This window comes from Acanthopagrus latus, chromosome 5, assembly GCF_904848185.1.
Source record: "Acanthopagrus latus isolate v.2019 chromosome 5, fAcaLat1.1, whole genome shotgun sequence".
Lineage (NCBI taxonomy): Eukaryota > Metazoa > Chordata > Actinopteri > Spariformes > Sparidae > Acanthopagrus > Acanthopagrus latus.
In genome coordinates, this window is record NC_051043.1 from 2694184 (window position 1) to 2716296 (window position 22113).

At 41.7% G+C, this 22113-nt stretch overlaps 1 protein-coding gene across 2 annotated transcripts in view; it reads left to right on the plus strand.

The window, feature by feature from the left end:
* nr6a1a (nuclear receptor subfamily 6, group A, member 1a) overlaps positions 1–22113 on the plus strand; it is an 87928-nt gene that overhangs the window by 37179 nt on the left and 28636 nt on the right. Inside the window, exon 3 of one of the 2 annotated variants that reach the window (XM_037098718.1) lies at positions 10071–10094. The exons of the other annotated variant lie outside the window; for it this stretch is intronic. Coding sequence (XP_036954613.1) covers positions 10071–10094 — 24 coding nt within the window. The remainder of the gene's footprint in view (positions 1–10070; positions 10095–22113) is intronic. 2 annotated transcript variants of the gene reach the window in all.

The window sequence follows — 22113 nt, forward strand, 5'->3', positions numbered from 1 at the left end:
CCTGGAAAACATGCAGCACTCACGCTTGGCAACACACTGTCACACAAGCCTTTTGTTCAGCCTTGATAAAATACTGCTCCGACAGCGCTTGGCTCCGATTGAGATTAAGTACAGATACCTCGGTGGAGGTGAGATCAGCTGAGTTACTCTACCTGTCCATCTTGCATGTGGTTTATTCACTTGGATCACTATATAATAACGTAAAATATATATATAAGGCCTGAATGCCAAGCCGAAGTATTAAACATTTAGACTTTTTCACATTGAATGCCTGCATTCTTGTTAAGAAATTGTTCTAGAAGAAAAAATGTAAAATAATCTAGATAGATGTTGATTTTCATTTGATTTTTCATACTCATTATTTGTGATTATGATATAGTTGATGAAAGCCACAATTTATTTTGTAGGGCCATGGCTCAAGTTTCACACTATGTCTTCACATTAGCATTGTTCTGTCTCGAACGACATCTCGGTAAGAGATCAGATCAGCAAATTATCCTGGCGGGCCTTTCTGTAAAACACCTCTTTGTTGTGCTAATGCACTCTCTTTGATAGCATCTTCATCCATAACCTTCTCCAAGTGTACAGATAACCTGGAGGGGTTGAAGTGGTGTATGTAGGGCGATGGGAGTTGGGTTGTAGGGATTGGAGGGGTTGTTGTTGCAGCATGTCCTGCAGCTGTGACTACGATGACAAGCCTGTCCTTAACCTGCCCTCTGCCAGACTAAACACAGCACACAACTCTACCTGCAGGACTTCCTGCCTGCCTTTGCATCTGCAGTTCCATGTGTCCTGTGAGTGGTGAGGATACGTTGCAGTTTTTGGATCTCAGCGGTACGTCTCTGCATTGCGAGCTGTAGTTAAAGCACCGATTGCTCTCTGCTGAAGTGGGATTGGTAGGTTGGCAGCTCGCCGATGTGCACTGGCCTGACTGAATGCACTGAACCAGGTTTTTCTGCCCATAGCAGTTCTGAGGGACTCATGCTTGATCTTTCTGGGCCACATGGAAACTAGGTCACTGTGCTGTGCTGTCATTTGTGCCTCCTCTTGTACGTGTGCGTGTAGCATAAAACGGTAAAATAGGGCTTTTACATAAGGATGGGATGGGTTCCACAGATATGCAGTATTGCTGTTGCGGAGATTCTCTCAAATTGCAGCACAACCCCCCCCCCACCCACCCACCCAACCACCACCACCATCCCCCACCCCCTTTGTGTGATGCCATACTGGGAGAGGGCAAGATGGAAGAAACAGAAAGGGAGAGAGGGAGATGAAATTCTCATCCTTGGTTCAGATCCTTAAGAACGCTTGGGAAGGCAGGATCTTATTATCACAGCAAATTTGCAATGTGCAGAGTGGAGGAGATTAGATGCGTCTTGCCTTTGAAGTGTATTTTCCAACCATTGTGCGATGGCAAATTCCATCAAGTGTTGGAGGGAGCTGTGATAAGAGGCACGGGTTATGAATGCTGCGGCATTAAAAGCCATCATTTGAGCAATAAGATGAAATGCTCACAAACTCCTGCTAAATGAAAAATATTTCCCCTCATTTCAGCACTGTCATTCATAACTATGTTGTGGAAAAGCCACAGATACTAAAATAACAGGTGCACTGGATGGCATATAAGAGCTTGGATAAATATGTCAAAATATGTGGCATATGGATTATGCTCCGTGTGAAGGATGGAGCATTGGCCTTTGAAAAGGGGACTCCCTTTTATCTTTCTCTTCTTTGTCATGTTTGTTCTCCCAGTCAGCGCTATTTAATTCAGATGATGCTGGAATAGATTGTTTACATCCTTTCTCTTATGCAAGTTCACTTCCATAGCAATTAATAAAAATCAGGTTTAATCCACAGGTTAGTTTAGTTTGCCCTGGAAGAGAAGGTGAACAGGATTTTTTCCCCCCAGATAATTAAGTTGAAAACAACATTAGACGGGCTCCGATTTCCAGAGCAGACATGCAGGTGCTACTGGACTTTGATCAGGCTGTGTGCTGTGTGTTTCTTCTCGGCTCTTTGACCTTCACATTGAATGCTGCTGCTTCCCAAGGGTTTGCTGTCAGGATGGGGCCAGCGGGGGTAATGTGAGGGTGAGCAAGAATCATCACTGGAGTGATCTGCCCACTCCCAGTTCCCCCCTCTCAGGGTTCCTCAGGGGCGAGAGAGCTGCAGGGCTGGACCCAGCTGAGGAGTGACATCCCCAGCCTGGGCCTCAGATCCTGTTGCACCTTCAGACCAAACCCAAACAATGCAGAGTGGCTAGCGGTGTCTCAACACGCCCAGGACACATACTGCTACTCTGCAGTTGGTCCTCTTCGTCTCTCTCTTCTTTGACATCTAAGAACATTTCAGTTTAGGTGTGTAATTCCAAAAATGCTGAATAAATCACTCTTCATATAGTAGTATCAAGATTTCCATTTTGAAATAAAAGTTAATTCTGTCTTTAGTTCCAGAGCTCACAATTGTGGGTTTTGTAGAGTTGTGTACTTACATTATTCCGAATGTTTCCAAAAATTTGGTGCATTTCATTTTGTCACCTGTCACTATTTCTTCCAGGAAAAGATTAAAAGATACAGCTAGATTTCTGATAATTTTCTGGCCAGGTATATCTTCTTGATGGGTTTCTTATGGGACTTTTGTGGGTGCCTGTGGATGATAAAGTATTGCTTCTTTAGCAGTGTGGAGGGACTATATTGTTGTATTCCAAATCCACACTACAGAAACTGAAGAAGTGAAGCTGAAGCAGTTTGAATGTGTGAGCGTAACTACTGCAGTATCTTGTGTTTATGTCCACTAAGGACCAAGCTTGTTTCAGTTCTTCACAAATGTGCTTTTTTAATGTTGTTTTTGTTGTGGTAGATTTGCACGGCTCTTTAGAAGCTTTATGCTTATATCATCGATTTCCAATCCTGTATTAGATAGATCCCATTAAAACTATAACCACTTGAGTAGCATTTATTTCGACAGAGTTCTCTTCACCTCTTCAACCTAAGCTTCTTATCATGTCCGCCCACCAAAAGTAAATGCTTCAGCTAGCTTACAACTGTACTGAAATAACAGGCATTGTAGTTCTTTAAAAAAGTGATATACCGCAGATGATTTATTATTAGATTTGTGACCATGCTGTAAAGTCACAAAGCATGTAGTTGCATGCCCTCATATTCCTGTTAAGATTTATTAATGGCGTATGTGGCTGTCAGTTATTGACTACTGAGCAGTAACTATCATAACATCATGATTTAAAAGTTGTTGTTGTGCTATGTGGGAGAGAAAATTGTATGAAGATTGTTGCTTCTCAGTACACTAAACTTTTTTATTTTCATATTAAACCTTCCCAAGTAAGCAAACCCAAGACGTTCAGTTACATTGGTGACAGCTGTGTTTCTTTTCCCTGGGCCACTGTAGTGTGTTCCTCTAAATCATGCCACATTCATTGCATTCTTTTTGCTTGGCTTCCTCAGTATAGCTAGCTGGCCTGTGAGGCTTAACACACCTATGTTATGGAAATGGTGTGGAGACAAAGACGGCTCTAAAGATGGTACAGGGATGTGTGTGGGTGGTGAGGGGGATCAGACCCAGGATTTGTATGCTCACAGTTTTGACTGTTTGTTTTGGTCCAGGTATGACAAACTATTTCTAGATTCATAGTAACGTTCACTAAAAATAAGTCCTATTGCCAGTATTTGCCTTTCTTTCTTTCTGTCTTTCTTTTTTCTGTCTTTCTTTCTTTCTGACTTTCTTTCTTTCTTTCTGACTTTCTTTCTTTATTTCTGTCTTTCTTTCTTTCTTTCTTTCTTTCTTTCTTTCTTTCTGACTTTCTGACTTTCTGACCATGTACCTCATCAAATGTTTGTTGTTTAGATATGTAAAAACATAAAAAAAAGATTTCCCCAGAGATGATATCCCATTTCTTTCTTGTCTTTGTGGACAGTTGCACATCTAGCAGGGATCAGGTACTGACATGGAGGTCACTTTTAGATATTCTTTTCTGAATTTAGTCTCTTTCAAACTCCTGAACAATGTTTCCGTGCTGCTGAGGACAGAGACAAGTATAGTGCAGTACAGTGACGCACAAAGTGGAACCACTGATGTTTGTGAAACAAAACAAAACAAAAAATCAAGAGGAGTGGCAGGGCCAAACATTCTTTAGTTCCAGATAATGTATAGCGTTTCCAGATTAACTGGTCACTTGAAAACTCTCTATCAGTATGACATGGCTTGCATTCAGCACTGACTTTGATCAGAATAATTGGATTTTTAGAGGAGACTTTGTAATTTGATCTGCCTCGTGTGGCAGGAATACAAGACTCAGACGAGATGATGATTGGCTCTTCTGTCAGATACTCTTTCTAAGATGCTCCTCACATGCTGCTGGTGAAATATCGAGTTGGTTTTTGGGGAAGCCTTCCCACAGAGGTTGGCTGGGTATTTTTAGACTACAGTCTCTAAGTGAAGGCCTGAGAAACTATACTTATGGGGTGACACTCCCTTTTCACTACTGATCCCCCACCCTTTCCCTTTCCCCATTTCTCTTCTCCACTGCTTCCTGTGTCTTTGGATTGGCTTTTTCAAACCCTTCAAGGGTTGCATGAAATGTATCTCTGAGGATAAATGTAAGAATGGTGTTTGAAGTACTCTGCATCATTAAAGGATTCATGAACTGTTTTATATATGAAGGCTTAATGTTTCTGTGCTGACAGCTGACTGATCCCTCCCATGTACTTTCATATGTGTGCATATGGAAGCATAGCTCCATCTTTCTGCTTTATTGTTGAAGTGGAACTATAGCAGCATTGTATGCACAGTCGTAAGGGCCCCCATAGAATAATTCATTTGAAACTTTGATAAGTGATAATGGATCCAGTAAGGTATAATTCATATGCCCCAGATCTCTTTAGGCTTCCACAGAGTGTCCCACTACCTCCTTGAGAACCCCCCTCTTTCAAGACGCTCTTGTTTGGTTGAAGAGGGACCATTTATTATTTAAATCCCTCCATAATTCATTCATTCTCCACCAATACACCCTCCATTGCTCATTCCTCATCTAGTACAAATTAGCATGAGCTCTGTATCTGTGTGTCTGAAAACAGAACATACAATGTAAGCAAGCAGAAAGAGATAGCAGCAGCTCAGTCCAACAGAGATGGCTTGGTTTTTACTACAGTCCTCCCCATGATGTGATGCTGTGTGACATATTGAGTCTAATTTGTAGCCTAAAGAACCAAACAGCTGTGGTCTATTTTGTTTAGCTGTTGTTGGGGTGATGTCACCATTTCTGCCTTGTAAGGCTGCTTTGCTCTTGGCATGAGGATGTCAGGAGAATTTCGCTAAGCTGCTGATGAGGAGGGCAGGGGTTTTGCAGCCTTTAGATTAATCTGATAAGTCAACTGAGAGTGTTATGTGCAATTTTTAAGACATCTATGTGCCAGTGTTAAATATTCACACATGCCCTGTTGCTATATTTGAAATGACTCATTTTTTTTATAATGAATAATGTTGAAATAGGCATCGGATGAGGATGATTTGGGGGGTGGGGTTGCATTACATTGTCCTAATTCTAGAAGAATTGCCATTGCTGTAAGAGTCACTCAACTCAAATCACAAAATTCACGTATTGTCTCACTAACCACAGTGGTATCTTGCCATGCAGATGTATGTCTGGGTATTGAAATGTGGTTTCAATATATAAATGAGAAAACTGTTGACTGTGCGTTCAGTGGATTATCCAGAGTCACTTAGAGTTGAATTGGTGGGAAAGCAGAGACATGAAAAGGAAACCTTAAAACACAGGATTGATTTTTTTTCGTCATCTGCTGAGGAGCTCCGAAGATGTTGACTAAGTGACCTTGAGTTAGAGTATTTTGTCAGTGTATTGTTGTCAAGAATTTTGTTTTAAATAGGGATGTCCTGATCTGATCTGCAGGATCAGGATCGGAGCCGCTATGGGCATTTTTCTGCTGATGGATGATCAGCATATTTGAATGTGTTTTTGTTTTTTGTTCTTTTTTGTCTGAGCACAATTTGTGGCAGAACACAGACACACTTTTAACGTTACTCTGGCAAACCTGTGAATAGAATGTCTGCACTGTGGAAATAAATTAAAGTGAAAGCAGTCCAGTGGTGACATGTAACATCTGCAATACTAACGTTTCATGAGGGGTAACAAAAGAGCTGCATTTAATGCAAAATGTTAGGTACAATAAAATATCACAGCGAAGGTAATTCAATTAATTGCTTTAGATAACCAGCTCATCTCTGTGATAGAGGCTCAGGGTTTTTCTCTGTCATCTGGAGTTTTTTAATCCCTGGTATTCACTACCATCTCAGTATTACGTTACCTTATTTCACTTTTGAGTTACAATCAGGGTTCTAAATTAACACCCGCCGACCCACCAAATGCCTTACTGCCAACAATGCGAAGCAAACTCCTGCTCAGATCGTACAGGGACCGTACAGCCCTTAGCAGAGGGCCTCCGACCCGCACTCCCGGAGCACCTCCCACAGAATGCCGCGAGGGACACGGTCGAATGCCTTCTCCAAGTCCACAAAACACATGTGGACTGGTTGGGCAAACTCCCATGAACCCTTGAGCACCTTGCGGAAGGTATAGAGCTTGTCCAGTGTTCCAGGGCCAGGACAAAAACCGCATTGTTCCTCCTGAATCTGAGGTTCGACTATCGGCTGAATTCTCCTCTCCAGCATCCTGGAGTTGACTTTCCCAGGGAGGCTAAGGAGTGTGATCCCCCGATAGTTGGAACACACCCTCCGGTGTGAATAGAGGAACCACCATCCCGGTCTGCCATTCCAGAGGCACTGTCCCCGACTGCCACGCGATGCTGCAGAGACGTGTCAGCCAAGACAGCCCCACAACATCCAGAGACTTGAGGTACTCGGGGTGGATCTCATCCACCCCCGGTGCTTTGCCACTGAGGAGCCTCCCAACTACCTCAGTGACTTCGGCTTGGGTGATGAATAAATCCACCTCTCAGTCCCCAGCCCCTGCTTCCTCTATGGAAGGCGTGTCAGTGGGATTGAGGAGATCCTCGAAGTATTCCTTCCACCACCCGACGATATCCCCAGTCGAAGTCAACAGTTCCCCACCTCCACCGTAAACAGTGTTGGTGGAGGGCTGCTTCCCCCCCCGAGGTGCCGGATGGTTTGCCAGAATTTCCTCGAGGCTGACTGGTAGTCCTCCTCCATGGCCTCCCCGAACTTTTCCCAGACCCGAGTTTTTACCGCAGCACGCTTGGCCTGCCGGTACCCGTCAGCTCCCTCAGGAGTTCCCCGAGCCAACCATGCTCGATGGGACTCCTTCTTCAGCTAGACAGCATCCCTTACTTCTGGTGTCCACCACCGGGTTTGGGGATTGCCACTACGACAGGCACCAGAGACCTTACGGCCACAGCTCCAAACAGCCGCGTCAACAATGGAAGTGGAGAACATGGTCCATTCGGACTCAATGTCCCCAGCCTCCCTCGGGATCTGGTCAAAGCTCTCCCGGAGGTGGGAGTTGAAGACCTCCCTGACCGAGGGTTTTGCCAGATGTTCCCAGCAGACCCTCACAATACGTTTGGGTCTGCCGAGTCTGTCCAGCTTCCTCCCCTGCCAGGGGATCCAGCTCACCACCAGGTAGTGATCAGTTGGCAGCTTAGCCCCTCTCTTCACCTGAATGTCCAAGACATATGGCCAGAGGTCAGATGACACGACCACAAAGTCAATCATTGACCTCTGGCCTGGGGTGTCCTGGTGCCATGTGCACTGATGGACACCCTTATGCTTGAACATGGTGTTCGTTATGGACACAGAACACCATACGGGTTCAGATCGGGGAGGCCATTCCTCCCAATCACACCCCTCCAGGTAACACTGTCGCTGCCTACGTGGGTGTTGAAGTCCCCCAGTAGAACAACAGAGTCCCCGGTTGGAACACTCTGCAGTACCCCTCCCAGGGCCTCCAAGAAGGGTGGGTACTCTGCACTACTGTTCGGCCCGTAAGCCAGCCCCCGCCAGCCCCCTCCTGCGGGTGGTGAACCTGCTGGAGGGCGGGCCCGCGGGCTAAGACCCGGCCACCAGGAGCTCGCCTGCGAGCCCCAACCCCAGGCCTGGCTCCAGGGTGGGGCCCCGGTAAGACCAATCCGGGCGACGTGAACGTCCTTGGTTTTTATACTCGTCATTGGGGGCATTGGAACCGCTCTTAGTCTGACCTGTCACCTAGGACCTGTTTGCCTTGGGAGACCCTACCAGGGGCGTTAAGCCCCAGACAACATAGCTCCTAGGATCATTCGGGTACTCAAACCCCTCCACCACGATAAGGTGGCGGTTCAGTGGAGGAGGGGAGGGGAGAAATATTCAATAACACTAATATTCTGTGTAGTATCACAAAAATCACCTAACCCTAACCCTACTTAAAAACAGTTTTCTAATGTTACATTAACTTGATATTAGTATTTAAAAAAATATTTTAATACATAATCCATGTCTTATTATAAATTAGGATGTTATGGTATCAGTCTGAAAGGTAAATCATCAAATTTTACTCAATGGCCTTTGTGCCCTGTCATGTGGCCTTGGTGCCCCTGAAAAAAAAAAAAAAGTGAAGGCCAAATGGCCTTGCCCCTAAAATGACAAAATTCCCACCCTGCTGGGCAGTACTGACTACATTTCTCATGAACACTGTCGTGATGCTATGTGATGACCTATAAGATGCCCATTGGCTGCGCGCAGGCAGTGCAACCAACCAGCATGAGAAACCATGGAAACAGAAAACACAAAGGTGAAGAATAAGAAAAAGAATGAATGAATGGAGCAGAAAATCAAAAAAAGGGAGGGAGCTAGATAAAGTAAATTAAAAAGTAGCCTAAACTTAAACTAAACGCGGCAGTGGTTGGTTGGACAGACATCTGGGGGGCGAGAATAGGAAGGAGGCAGGGGGTGAGATTGAGAATATCAACAACAATGCGTGCAAAACGAACAAAAGAAAGTTCAATGCCAAATGGCTGACGGGTCGTGAATGGCTTGTGTTTGATCACGAAAATGTTGTCATGTTTTGTAAAGACTGCCGCATGTACGCAAAAGAAGAAAACAAAACAATTTCGCGGTGGGAACTATTAATTTTAAAGTCTAGGCTGTAAAGGACCATGAGAAGAAATTTGGCTAGTGGAAATTCTGATTGGCTGGTAACTTTAGAAAAGTTACCTGGTGACTTTAGAAAGTTACCAGCCAGTTTGGCTGGTAATCAATAAAGTTGATTTAGAACCCTGGTTACAATATGCCGTATGCGCTCTAGTTTGGTGGGTCTCATACTATAGAGCATGTAAAACAGGCAATCGAGGAGATGCTGAACGTGTGTGAAATGGACAAGCAACACATCCACATCATTTTATGCGACAATGTAAGGAATATGTAAAAAGAAGTGGATGATATGGAGGTACCAAGTGTGTGCTGCGTCTCACACACTTGAACTGGCTGTACACGAGGGTCTGCTGTCACAATGCAGTGTCACAGACTCACCTGCTAACACAAGGAAGGTGGTAGGCCAATTTTGCATTAGCATATGCAGAATAAGAGAGAGCAATATGAAAGTATATACTTTGTTTCAACAAAATAAAAAACCTATTAAAGAACAGCTTGGATGCAGGTACTTTTTTCTTAATGCAGCTGTATTATCTAGGAAAATAGTAGTTGAGGCTGAATATCGGATCAGGACTCGGTATCGGCATTTACTAAATATTAAAGGACTCATCTCATCACCATTGGTATGTAAATCTTTGAAAATGCAAGTGAAGAATCATTTATTTATTGGACATTATAGACTTCTGTAAATGAACTTTTGAGCCAGCTACCTGACATTAATTTGCCTGCACAATAGTGCAGCCGCTCAGGGTTTTGTATACATACCTGTTCCTTCTTCTGGAACAGGCCTCAGCATGTCAGGCCGAGTGTCTCGACTTAGCACATAGACATAACATTACCAGTGAAGAAGGCTAGTCCCTCACTGCTAAGATATGTCCTGACATTCCATCTCTATTGATCCTGTATATTGATAAGGCTTCTGTTTTCTTTTGTCACAGATGCAATCAATGAAAATAATTTAGGTAAGTGGAACCCTGAGTTTTGATCTTGTGCCAGCTCACACAGGCCTGAGCCTGGATTCTAGCTCACCAAGTCTCCGGTCAGCCATGCCAATGATTCTAGTATAAGTCCGAGGCACTCTTCAGTGAGTATCACCACAATAATTAAACGTCTACCAGCTAGCCTCAGAGCTTAGATCCCAAAGACTTCACCACTGCATGTCCGAGAATGAATATGATCCTTATTAGACTCAACCTCAGCTTGAAAGGAGACGAATGGAAAACCATTTAAAAATCAGCATCCTTTAATTTACTGCATGCCACAGCATTGTACCAGAAAAGGGGTGTGTCCACCTAGGTGTCACACGTCGATCACTGCCAATAGATTGTACCTTCTGCCATTGAACACAAAACCTAGGTGTTAGTAAATGGGTATAACACACTAAAGGAAGGAGAAAAATCATAAGATGGCCACTTTGATGAAGGATATCTGTTAATATAGCACATGTTCAATCAACTGATGTGCTGTTGTGTGATGTATTTCTACTTCAATGGGCCATAAAGAACCTGCTGCTAGATGCTAGTTTCTTTCAGTCATTGTTTTTAATTTGAAGTTAAACATTTTGAAACCACACGTGTTGCTGAACATTGCAGATACCATGGATAAGTTTGGTCTAAGAACATTTTCGAGCATATTGTAGTTCGATCTCTGTTGTACCCTTTGACAGCATTATTTGTCTACCTTTTGTAGACGTGCTAAATTTGGTGGAAACGCGGTATCAGAGTAAAATAATGCTTTTTAGGCTATCACTACTACCACCACTACTTAGACTTTTACTTTGCATTACATTTCTATACAAAGCTTCAGGCACATGTCAGGCCATTGTTTGGGTATTTTCAGATGTATTTTATCAGGAAATATCTCTATTTCTTTCTCTGATGGTGCCAGTTATTTGTGTACAGGCATGTTTTGTGTAGCTGTAGATACACGACGCCTACTGGCAAGAGCCAGATAGATGGTAGTTTGAAGTTTGAATTTTGCAGAACTATGTTGGTTCAGTTTGGTCCAGTCTCAAAGATGCAAGTGCAGACTTGTTTCTGGTACTGTGCCCATGCAGAACTCCAGCACCACAGTGAAAACATTTCTATGTAGTATTTTTTATGAAAATGAAATACATGGTAAATCAGTATTGAACATCCAGTAGAGCAGATCTGGTTTAAAACAGATGAGTGGAGTCTGGATCTTTATATACTGTCACAACCCAGTACCCAGACAGGTAGGTATGTAACTGTACTGATTATAATGTATGATTAACATAGTGATACAGGCTGTGGGCTACAGCATGGAGGCTTGTCACATTCCTGTGTTCCACCTACTGCAAGGAAGAATGTTCCTGGACAAACCTGCCTCAGCGCTATTTCCTTCTAATTCTCAGTGTTTGCTTTAATCCGCTTGAAGTGTAAGATGAGTGGGGTTTACTGCATAAGGACATTTCACACAGTGTCAGGTATGTGGTGAAGTTATATATTTGCTGATATACAGTGCATAACACAGAGGGAAGAAATGGAATATATGTGTGTTCTGTTCTGATATAGTTGCTCCTTACCGGTGCAGTACATTTTTTTTAAAACCACATAACCAGCTCAAGAAATCTTTTGAATTTGCTATTTAATGCCAAATTTAATATAAAATGAGACATGTAAAAAAAAAAAAAGTTTTCTTGGAATAATTACAAGCAGGATACAGAATGTCTATGGCAGCAAATCCACTGATATACAGTTGGTTCAAAACCATAAAACATGTGTATAATGTTTCCACCACAGACATAACATGCAGCAGAGCTGAGGGGACACAGTGTTTAGAGCAGCGGATTCAGTTTCTAGCTCTGTTTGAGTCAGACAGTCATTTTCAGCATCCCTTTCACAAGGAAAACTTAGTATCAGCATTGTAAAAAGCAGCATCACACAAGGTTGCACTAATGGCAGTGAAATATAAACAAATACATTGATAAATTAAATGTCTTGGAGTACAAATTCAAAAGCTGCAAAAGGGTGACAGGTATTTAATTTCTTAATGACTGGTTAAAATGAAGGAAAAAAACCCTGTGGCCAGGTTAATATTTAGGCAGGTAACGTTTCTGTAAAACAATGATGGGATAGGTTAGAATTTGTGTGTGTCATACATACCATATTGTTTGCCATGGCAACAGCGGTCCATGATCATGTAGCAGTCAGTTATTCCTATGAATAGAGATACTATCATCAGCATTGGAGAGGAGAGCAAGTGTTTTGGATAAAGAGACACCATCACTGCCTCTCCACCTGGCTGACAGCGCAGTGGATAAGAGGCAAACTCTGTTTTTACAACATCAATGTTTGGTGCTCACACACAGTCAGAGTTAATGGACAGTGTTAAACTGATGAGCTTTAACATGAAGATGCTGACCACATTATCATCTTCAGCTTGTTGTTGCTGCTTACATTCACTCCTGTCCGTGCGGTTCCAAAAGCTTCCAATGCAGCTGAGCACACCAAACAGATTTGTTCCCGAAGTCGTCCGAGTCTCCCCAAATGCTTCAGACGTCCAACAGTTGGGCGAGTGTGTTCCTGCCTTAACACATAAAAATAATGGGACATTTACGTTCCATCAGTTTTTGGTATAAGTGTAGCACAAGTAGAGAGACATCAGAAGGCAGTCATCTGTCTCATACAAATCAATTTTCAATCTTTATTCATATAGCCTCTAGCAGACTGCTATGCAAGTCTGAGTATTTACACATTTTGGTGATAATAAAATATCTGCAGATTGTAAAGCATAATTGAGGAGTATGGAACCAGGAGGATGTTGAACAACTACAGGTGGTGCCTGATAGGTAGGACCTGATGTACTCTTAAACATGGACACCTGGACAAAGGACGCGACACATAGACTCAGTTATGCCAGTTACACAGTAATAGCTATCTAAAGTTACCTAACTTTAGCCATGGTCAGCTGCCAGTCTTGCCAGACCAAGTATGGTAAGAGCAAAAAAACACCTGAGGGTGTTGAAACAGATGGTTATGATCGCTGCTTATGAGCTCAAACTTTCATTCATAACAATTGTGTTTGTTAGATTAATTGATAATATAATTTCGTGTTTGTCCCAGCCATAGAATTTACTGGTATAATTTCTAAATGTTAAATGCTTTCTGCACAACTGATCTGCAGACAGACAAATCAGATGTATTGAGCATATAAAAAAAATGGATGCTACCATTGCATATCATTTGCAAGTAGCAGCAACTTGGTCAAATATGTTTGAATCATGTTACTGCTGCTCAAGCATGTAAAAAGGCAATGTGTGCTTAAAATTTAAATCTTTTAATTTTTTTCCTAATACTATTTCTCACATGGCACAACCTGCATGACACTTGTTTTAACTGAAAGCTGCAAAGTTGCCTTTGGCCCTCCAAAGGGTTTAGGTAATACAGTGCCAGTCAGTTACCTCTTTGTCTCCACACCAAAAGCAGTGTGACTGGCCTCTCCAAGTGTCCCTGCCTCCCTGATTAGAGGTCTCCTCAGGGCGTAATGACAGAATTGTGTTCCTGTCAGTTCCTACTGCTCAGAGTGGGCTAATAGTCATGTTAGCCCACGCAGCATGTCATTAGCTCTCCTCCCGTAGCCCAATGAGGGGCAAGTCTGTCATTTCCAGGCTAAATCACAGGGCAGGCAGGCCGGAGATCACAGTCACACCGGTGCTCTGAAGCTCCAGTGTTTCCACCCACCGTTCTTCACCACACTTAATATGCACCGACTTACACATACTGTATTAACACGGACGAATTACTGCGACATGGGCTAGAGGAGGCAAATGGAAGTCAAAGAGAGACACTTTGATCGGTTGCTGATACAGAGATCATTCCATCAGAACCGTAATTTGAAACTCACTGCTTATTCTGACTGTGATTGGATGATTCATGGTTATCGCTCGGATGATTAGCAGGCTTGCATAGCATCTATCAGAGCTTGGCCTAATCTGCTTTGATTATTAGCCTCTAAGCCTTCCTTCCATGCTGGGCTTGTCGAGTACAGATAGATGAGAAATTACACTCTCCTCGTATTCGTTTTAATCTAGCTGTGCTTACTTGTCAAACTGATAATTGCGTCGCCCATACAGATCACCCCCCCGCCCAAGAATGTATTTGCAGTGTTTACATTCTTTCACACTTGTGAGTAATTTAAGAGTGTATTAATCAATTATTGCAGTGCTTATACTTAGTTTAATCGTAAGGTTCACACCTCTCTTACATCCATTTTTAGTGGCTTATAGGACCTGGGGTCCCCCCTAAAAGTCAAAACTAAGTATGATAAGCAAACCTTGAAACAAAATCCAAGTAATTATTCATGCTTTATGTCTGACACTCCCCAAACTATTCAATGAAATTGACAGATAATCAATGTGGACACAGTGACAACAGCTATGAGTAGAAATCTCCTCTCCGACTGGGTTAGATTAGTTTCAGGTGTTCAGTTTCACCTCCTGTGGGATGCTGGTTTGGCCTGGTTCATTCCTCCTCTCCTACTTTGTGGTGTTCCATCCAATGTCAGCAGTCATCTGCCATTAAATCTGAACTAAGTGTTTGTGATTTCAGTACATGTGTTGATTTTGAAAATACAAGAGTGTTAAAGGTGGTGAAATCTGTTCAGAGTGGAATACAGTAACTACTGGACAGGCTTTGGCATGAAAATCAGCAGCCTGCATGCAGCATCTGTTGCATGTATGCACACCATATCGGAATCATTTTACCCTGTTTCTCCGCACAATAAAAATGTCTGCACGTTTTACAGCTTACTGGTCACAGTGGGCTTTTAATACCAACCACAACTTGCCCTGCAGCTGAAACTTCATGGGAAATAAGCTGAGCACGATATATTTAACAAAAATTGGCCCGTGGCTCCATAAGTAGATAAGAAGTGGATCCATTTTTGATCCACGCGAGCCAGATCTTAATAAAGCTGTGGGTCGATCCTTGAGTCAGAGGGACGAGCTTATAATTATGAACAAGCGTGACCGTGTTATACAATATGCGCATATCTTTACTCAGTGCCCTGACCTTCTCCGCTGAGATTTGCATCTGCCTAACTTAGTGCCCTTTAGTGGGGCATGTTGTGTAAGTGAAGGGGCACAACGTGAATAACACTGGTATTTGCGCAACAGCCTGTGCTGAGTGGAGAGCTAACTGGAGCAGGAGAATGGTGCTGTTCGGCAAGGTTCACGGCTGTTATTCCTACAGGCCATGAGCGTGAAAGGAACTAATGCCATCTGACAGTTCTGGAGCAAGAAGAGGAGGGCTGGACAGAAAAGAGGGGGGGGGGGGTGTTAAGAGATAGAGTGGGATAGAGAGGGGGTGGTGGTGAGAGTATATGACGAGGGGGGTGTTGGATGAGAGAAAAATAAGGGATGAGCTAGATATGGACAAAGCAGGGATGAGGAATATGGGAGGGGAAGGGCTAAAGAGGCGATACTGTAGGGGCCTCTATTGTTACCCACTGCAGAAAATGGCCTCTGAGAGCCATTGCTTTTTATCAGTGTGATATATTAAAAGTCTGAATCTTCCAATATTTTCTCAAAGTAAGCAGATGAAGTCTGGACCTCAAAGCGGGAGCTGAAGGTTATTTATCTTTTAGTCTTAGATATTCTAGCAAATACTCAGTGTGCAGCACATTCAGACTCCCCTGTGTGGTGCTATGGGACAGAGTCACTCATGGCTGCCATTTTGAAAATCTGCCTTTGAGGGAATTCCAGGAATACTGTGAAAGCATTTCACACACCTTTTCTGTCCATTGTTTTTCTGAGATTTTGGGGTGCTCGGGGCGTGAGCACTACACAGTTCTGTTGTAGTGTTCAGAATTCCAAAATGACTAGTTTAACACTGACACACAAAAGATAGGCAAAGTAGGAGTGGCGGTGAGGAGATATACGGCAGACAGATGGAGGGAAGAGGGAGTGGGAAGTGAGGTGGGATCCCACTGTAATTTGACAGGCTCAGGCTTCAGCAAGCGTTCTCTTGAATGAGACATTGCAGACACCCTGCTGCCAACCTAACCTGTCATTACAGAAGACACAGATTCTATGACTTGTTGCCCATCCTTCTTTGAAATGCACAGTTGGAGATGCCAGATTGTGTCTTACTGTGGCTTCATTGCATGTAAAGTGATATTTATTCTAGGATCTATTGACTATTACGGATCAGTACATGGAAAGTGTTAATGTGCAACTGTATAAAGCCTGCGTAATTCTAGTATGCCTTACACAATCCTTTAGCCCTCGTATCTAACTCATTCTCGTTTTCATTGTTTGTCTGCATGTCTCTTACAACTGAAGTGATTAAATGCTGCAATTTTTGTGTAAATAGTGAAAAAAAAGTAGACGGAGATGCTCAATAGTGTTTTCATTTTCCAGCAGCAGTCATTTTTATTTTTTTATTCCTTGTACTATACAATAGATCTTGTATCATGACTCGCTTACTGGCTCGGGTGTTACAACTGTCACTTATTGATAACTGTTAACTTTCTTTTCCAGTAAGATAGATGGGGGGAAACTCCTTTTGACAAGGTTTCACCGAGCAGCACTTTTAACCTCTGTCAGCTGTATGAGTAGAGGCTTCATGCCAGTTAGGTACATGTTTTGGGGTGGGGTCTCCACTGTGAAGCTACCTCTAAAACCTGTTTGTGATGGTTTTTGTTTGGGCTTGCCTGCATTTATTTGATCTGTGTGAGGAGTCTCCGCTACCTTTTGAGTAATTGTAGAGCTAGCCTTACAAATATTTGGCACATAGCAAGAGTTCCCTTGCGAATATACACCCACAGATCCATGGACATACTTTTCTGTCTCCAAAATGGATGCATAATGTTTTGGAACACAAACATCATAAAATGTATATTTTGATCCAGAACATTCAATCACCATTGAAAGAGAAACCACTTCTGTGAACAGAAACCAGACAACGTCAAAGGTAGCGTTGGTTGTTTGGCAGCAGATAAGACGATTAGGAGTCAGAGCCCCCTCAGCGCCCTCCATCATTAAAGCTGCTGGCCCACATCTATAGATTATAAGGGCTGCTCTGCTGCCTCTCAGGTCACACGTTGCTCTACTTTGATCAGCCTGTTAGTATTTGTGAGGGAACAAGTCAGCTCACCCTGCTGACTTATGTGGCTCCAGGTTTGTATGATACCGCCCTCTGGTGGGGGAGTGTGTTGCTGCACCACCACCCCCGCCATGTGATGGTGCTGCATTTGTTGAAAGCTGTCAACAGTAAGTGTTTGTCTAATATAGGTTTTGTGGTTTCTACTATCCAAGAGCTAAAAATATGTAAAAGATCTCACAGTCTTTGAGCTGAATTACTTTCTTTTTAAATATGATTTTAGAATCAATTACCACTAAAACATAATGCAATGCACACTCTAATAATGGTTCATTTTACCCTTCTGTGAGCCACTGTACTTATAGATTATATATTTTCATCAGTTTTGAGTCCAATTTCTAATATGAAAACATACATTATGTTTGCATATTTTTAGTGGATCTAAAAATGCAGTGAAACCTTTTTGTCTTTCTGTGTGTGTATGACTCAGTGTGTTTTATCCGTATAAGGGTTCAACATCCAGCTCAGAATCAGAATCATTATTGTCAGAGCTCAGCTGAAGCAATACATTCCTCAGTGCACATGCTGTATTGAGAAAGCTGAGGCTTTCCAGCAGTGCCTAAACTTGCCAAGATGCATTGCAGGTGAGCTTCTGATCCACACTGAGCAAGGCAGCTGCTGGGTGCTAATCAGAGTTACACAGCCTTGATCATCAAAATTATCTTTGATCTTTTCTGTTGAATATGTAGCTATATTGTTATTCTCAGGTTGTGGATATCGAGTGCATTCATATCAACACACACACTGAATGGGTTTCTGTATAATAGCAGAGCTGATGCAAGCTTACAACCAACAGCAGCTTGTAATTTTAAGGGACAGTCATATTAGGTTCAGTGTAGGTAAGTGATTTTTCAACATTTGTCCAACGTCGCCCCAGACTGTAGGGGTCTTCATATTAGCCCTCCAACAGGCTCACATACAAAATCAACAAAAAAAGAAAAAAGAACAAAAAAGAGACCAAGTTTTGTTTTTGAAGGTAGCAGATTTTCCCTTTAACCTTTGCCCTCTGCTGGTGCTGACATGGCGACTGTTCTCTTTGTGTCAGATTCTGACTCAACTGCAGAAAAGTTTGACTTCTTTATTTCTGTCATTTTTTTTTAATCATTCTTTTTTTTTTGTCTCATATAAAATACAAATGAAATCGTGTGGGTGTTTTGGCAATTCATGAGACCAAGTAAGTAGGTTGAATCTGGTTGAAAGGCAATTTTTTTTTTTACAACAATAAATCTAGTAATATAATTCCTACATTCATTTATACAATTACAAGTGTTAAAATGACATGTTATGGATACAATCAGTGTTATTCTCCAGTAGAGTATTCATTTTGAACTTCCATGCCATGTTTTCATGTCATGTCAATCATTTAACCTGGTTATGTTTAAGCCTCTGTAAGTTTAGTGAATGGTTAATATATTCATGAAGCAGCTCTTCCACACTCCTACAATGTAATGTGGATATATAAGGTAGTCTTATCCTTGGTAAACACTCTATTTGCTTGACTAAAACAACTGCAAGGACAATAAGGTGATTGAGTTAGGCAGGAATAAAGGCAACCAAACAAGACACGGCCAGAGGAGAGATGGGGGCACACCAGCTAAAATGAAATAGTTTTTAACCTGCTTTTTATGATTTTCTTTTTGTATATAATACTACTAATACCATACTATACTCTGATGTTGGAGTTTCATACTCAATCTGCAATCCTAAAGAAAGAAATCCACTGTAGGAGAGCCACAGAGGCCGATTTCTCCACAGTGAAAGTGAAATGCTGTCAGAGGTGATAGGTGAAAGGAATTCTGAGAGATCAGCCACTGAAGAGAACGTGGATCAGGCAGGGTGGGGTAGAGTGACAATTTAAAATAGTTCATTCTAACATTTTATCCTAAAATAACTGGAATACAGTGAACATAAAAGACTTGCTCGAGGATGTGAGGGTGGATGTTTCCTTTGACATCTGTATTAGTGGAAATACTAGATGTGAATGATATAGGCCTTGTCACAGCAGATAGTTTTGACTTGTCATAGTTTGAAAAACACAGGTGTTACTAATGATGTGAAGAATTGTTTATATGATTTCATACACCCGTGCTTTTCAGCTGTGTCAGTGACATTCCTTCAGTCATGTGATTCATCACATGAAGGTGCTGCCATTTTTAGATTTCATTGTCATGTTTGATTAATCCCACATGCCACTTTTCCATAAAGGTCAAAGCACATGAATCAAAAGGCATAATGTTTAATGTTAAACGTGTAAGGATTATCTCTTAAACTTAAAAATGATAAAATCAACTTAATGAACAAACTAGAATAAATTAGATATATTGCAGAGGATATACTCATGTCAGTTGAGTCAAGCAAATTACAATAACCAGCCAACTGTCGGTCTCCCTGAATTTGATCCAGAAAGTTTATCCTTGCTTAACTTCTGCAACCACAGGTGATCAATTGTTTGCTTTAGGGCCCCAGGTTCATCCAGCCTTGTACAACCCCAGTGTGTTTGGTCACATTGGTTTACTAAAACATAAAAAATAATTTAAAAAAATAAAAAACCCACAGGATTGTATTTTGTTCTGGCTAATATATGGTGAATTTGATGATTGGACTTAGAGTATCTGCAAGCATCAGCATTACGGTTTCTACTGCAGGATGGTTATATTGATGTAGGCATGATGAAGGCACCTTTTCAGACAAAGTTTTATGCTGATCAGCTGAAATAATTGGAAACAGAGGATTTGAGTCTATTAATAACTCCCCTTCAGAATAATTAAAACATGAAGAATGTCTGTTGAGGGTGGCTCGTGTGAGTGGCTGTTTTAGTGGCCATTAACTCCAATATGGTTGTCAGGTCACCTCAGTTTTATATGCCCTTTGGAAGTTCAGACCTAGAACAGCTGCATTGATCTGCGGGTCATCAGGGATCCAAAAAGCAAATGCATCCGGTGGATGTAACATGGATCATTGTAAATCTAATCTGTAGGAGTGGACACAACCTGAAACGCTGAGGTCAGCTCCCGAACAGCCTCGATCGAGTCAAACAGAAAGAGGTAGCAGACTCTGAGGTGACTCGTCAAGAGTCCTGAGAGTAGAACAGTCAGAAGCTAATCTTACATCATGTGTTGTGACAGTCTATGTACTGTGTGGTACTCATTCTTTTTGCCTTTTGACCCATTTTAACAAATCAGTGTCTACATGTGCCCTCCTCATCATAGGCTTTGGCTTTTTTTTACTTTCCTCATTTGCAAGAAGCCTAAAGAGATAAAATAAAATGTTAGCCAGAAGGTCACTCAGTGACTATTTGGATCATTGATCAAACATTCTCATGTATTAGTTAGAAATACTAAAGATGTCCTGGATTCAGCTGATCAAAAGCAAATGCTGCTTTTTCTCAGTAAATTAAAATGTTAAAATGTTTTCAGTGATATGAAAAATAAAAAAATAAAACAAATTGATATAATAAGTTAGTTTGAACTAACTTTTTGAGAATTCTGCATTTTTCAGCTTTTTAAATCTTTACAGTCAACATCTTTAAACAAATTAGCGGACCTAATCAAACATAGGAGATACATTCAATTATGAGTGTAGAAACTAACCTGCCTTTTATTTTCCTTTCTGAGACAGAAAATGTAATACTTGTACTATTTCAGTGGCTACAACCTAAGATTTTAAATCCCACACTGCATGTGTTCCTGTTAATCAGTAACAGAAATCCAGACATACTGACAGGGAAAAATGTTTCTCACAAATGAATTTCTCAGAGTTTTGTTCCTCCTGTTTGTTAATTTATAAGATCCCTCTCTGAGAGAAACCTTTCTGTGAAGAGACATTTTTGAGGGAGGGCTGGCTGGCCTTCATGCTGGGTGAGGCAGCTGATTTCAGGTTTCAACTCCTGTAAACAGGCTTACACCCAAACCTCTATACTATTATAAAATCTAAATGTTGATGAAAGTTAAATGCAAGATTCATACTGTCTTCGGTTGTTTTCTGCAGAGAGATGGCAAAGCATGGAGGTGCCTGGGAAAAGCTTATGATCCTTTCAACAACAAACAGTGATCGTTCTCTGATTGGTGCTGAGGCTTGCTGTGGGACATCAGCATGTATGTTATGCTACGTACTTGTCCCAATACATGAAAACATTCAAATAAATCAATAGATAAACACATGAATGTATTTTTGGAGGAGACCGAGGGCAGTGTGGCCTATTCTTATTTTTCTTGAAGTTCTTTGTCTGAAGTGGAGAGGTTTGGCCTGTGTGACAGTGTGCAAAGGGGGGAGGGGAGCTCAAACAACAGAAATGCCCTTTGTTACTCTAATGTTTAGGGAAATGCAGAAAACAAGCCACAGAACAGCTCATTCAGGCTGACATTGAATGACATTAGCATTTTAGCTAACAACTTTGGCTTATTTAAAAATGGTTATCCTGTGCATCAGGAAAGGCCAGTAGACAGGAACAAACAATATATATATGAGGGCTGAACAGGCTGCCTGAGGCTGCTTTTAAGATCAGTAGTAGAAGTACAGCAACGTGTGTTTAAGTCTGAAATGAGAAACTCTGAAGTCTGAAACTGTGAAGTTTGACAGTGGGTCTGAGATGATTTGACTCAAGTATAAATATATTAAATACATTTATATATTATAGTTTTACAGTCCTACTATTTATTTGTCCAAAGCTGCACAGAAAGCTCAACAGCTGAAGCAGCTTTCTTGAATTTGATTTTGATTATTGAGATTAACGTTCTAAATGTATAGTTTGACTGAAAAGATACAGATGAGCCTCTTTTAAAAATGACTGCGTTGATTTTGTTAACTCTTAACAGTTGTAACATGGTGTAGTTTTAATTCAAAAACCACATTCAACAAC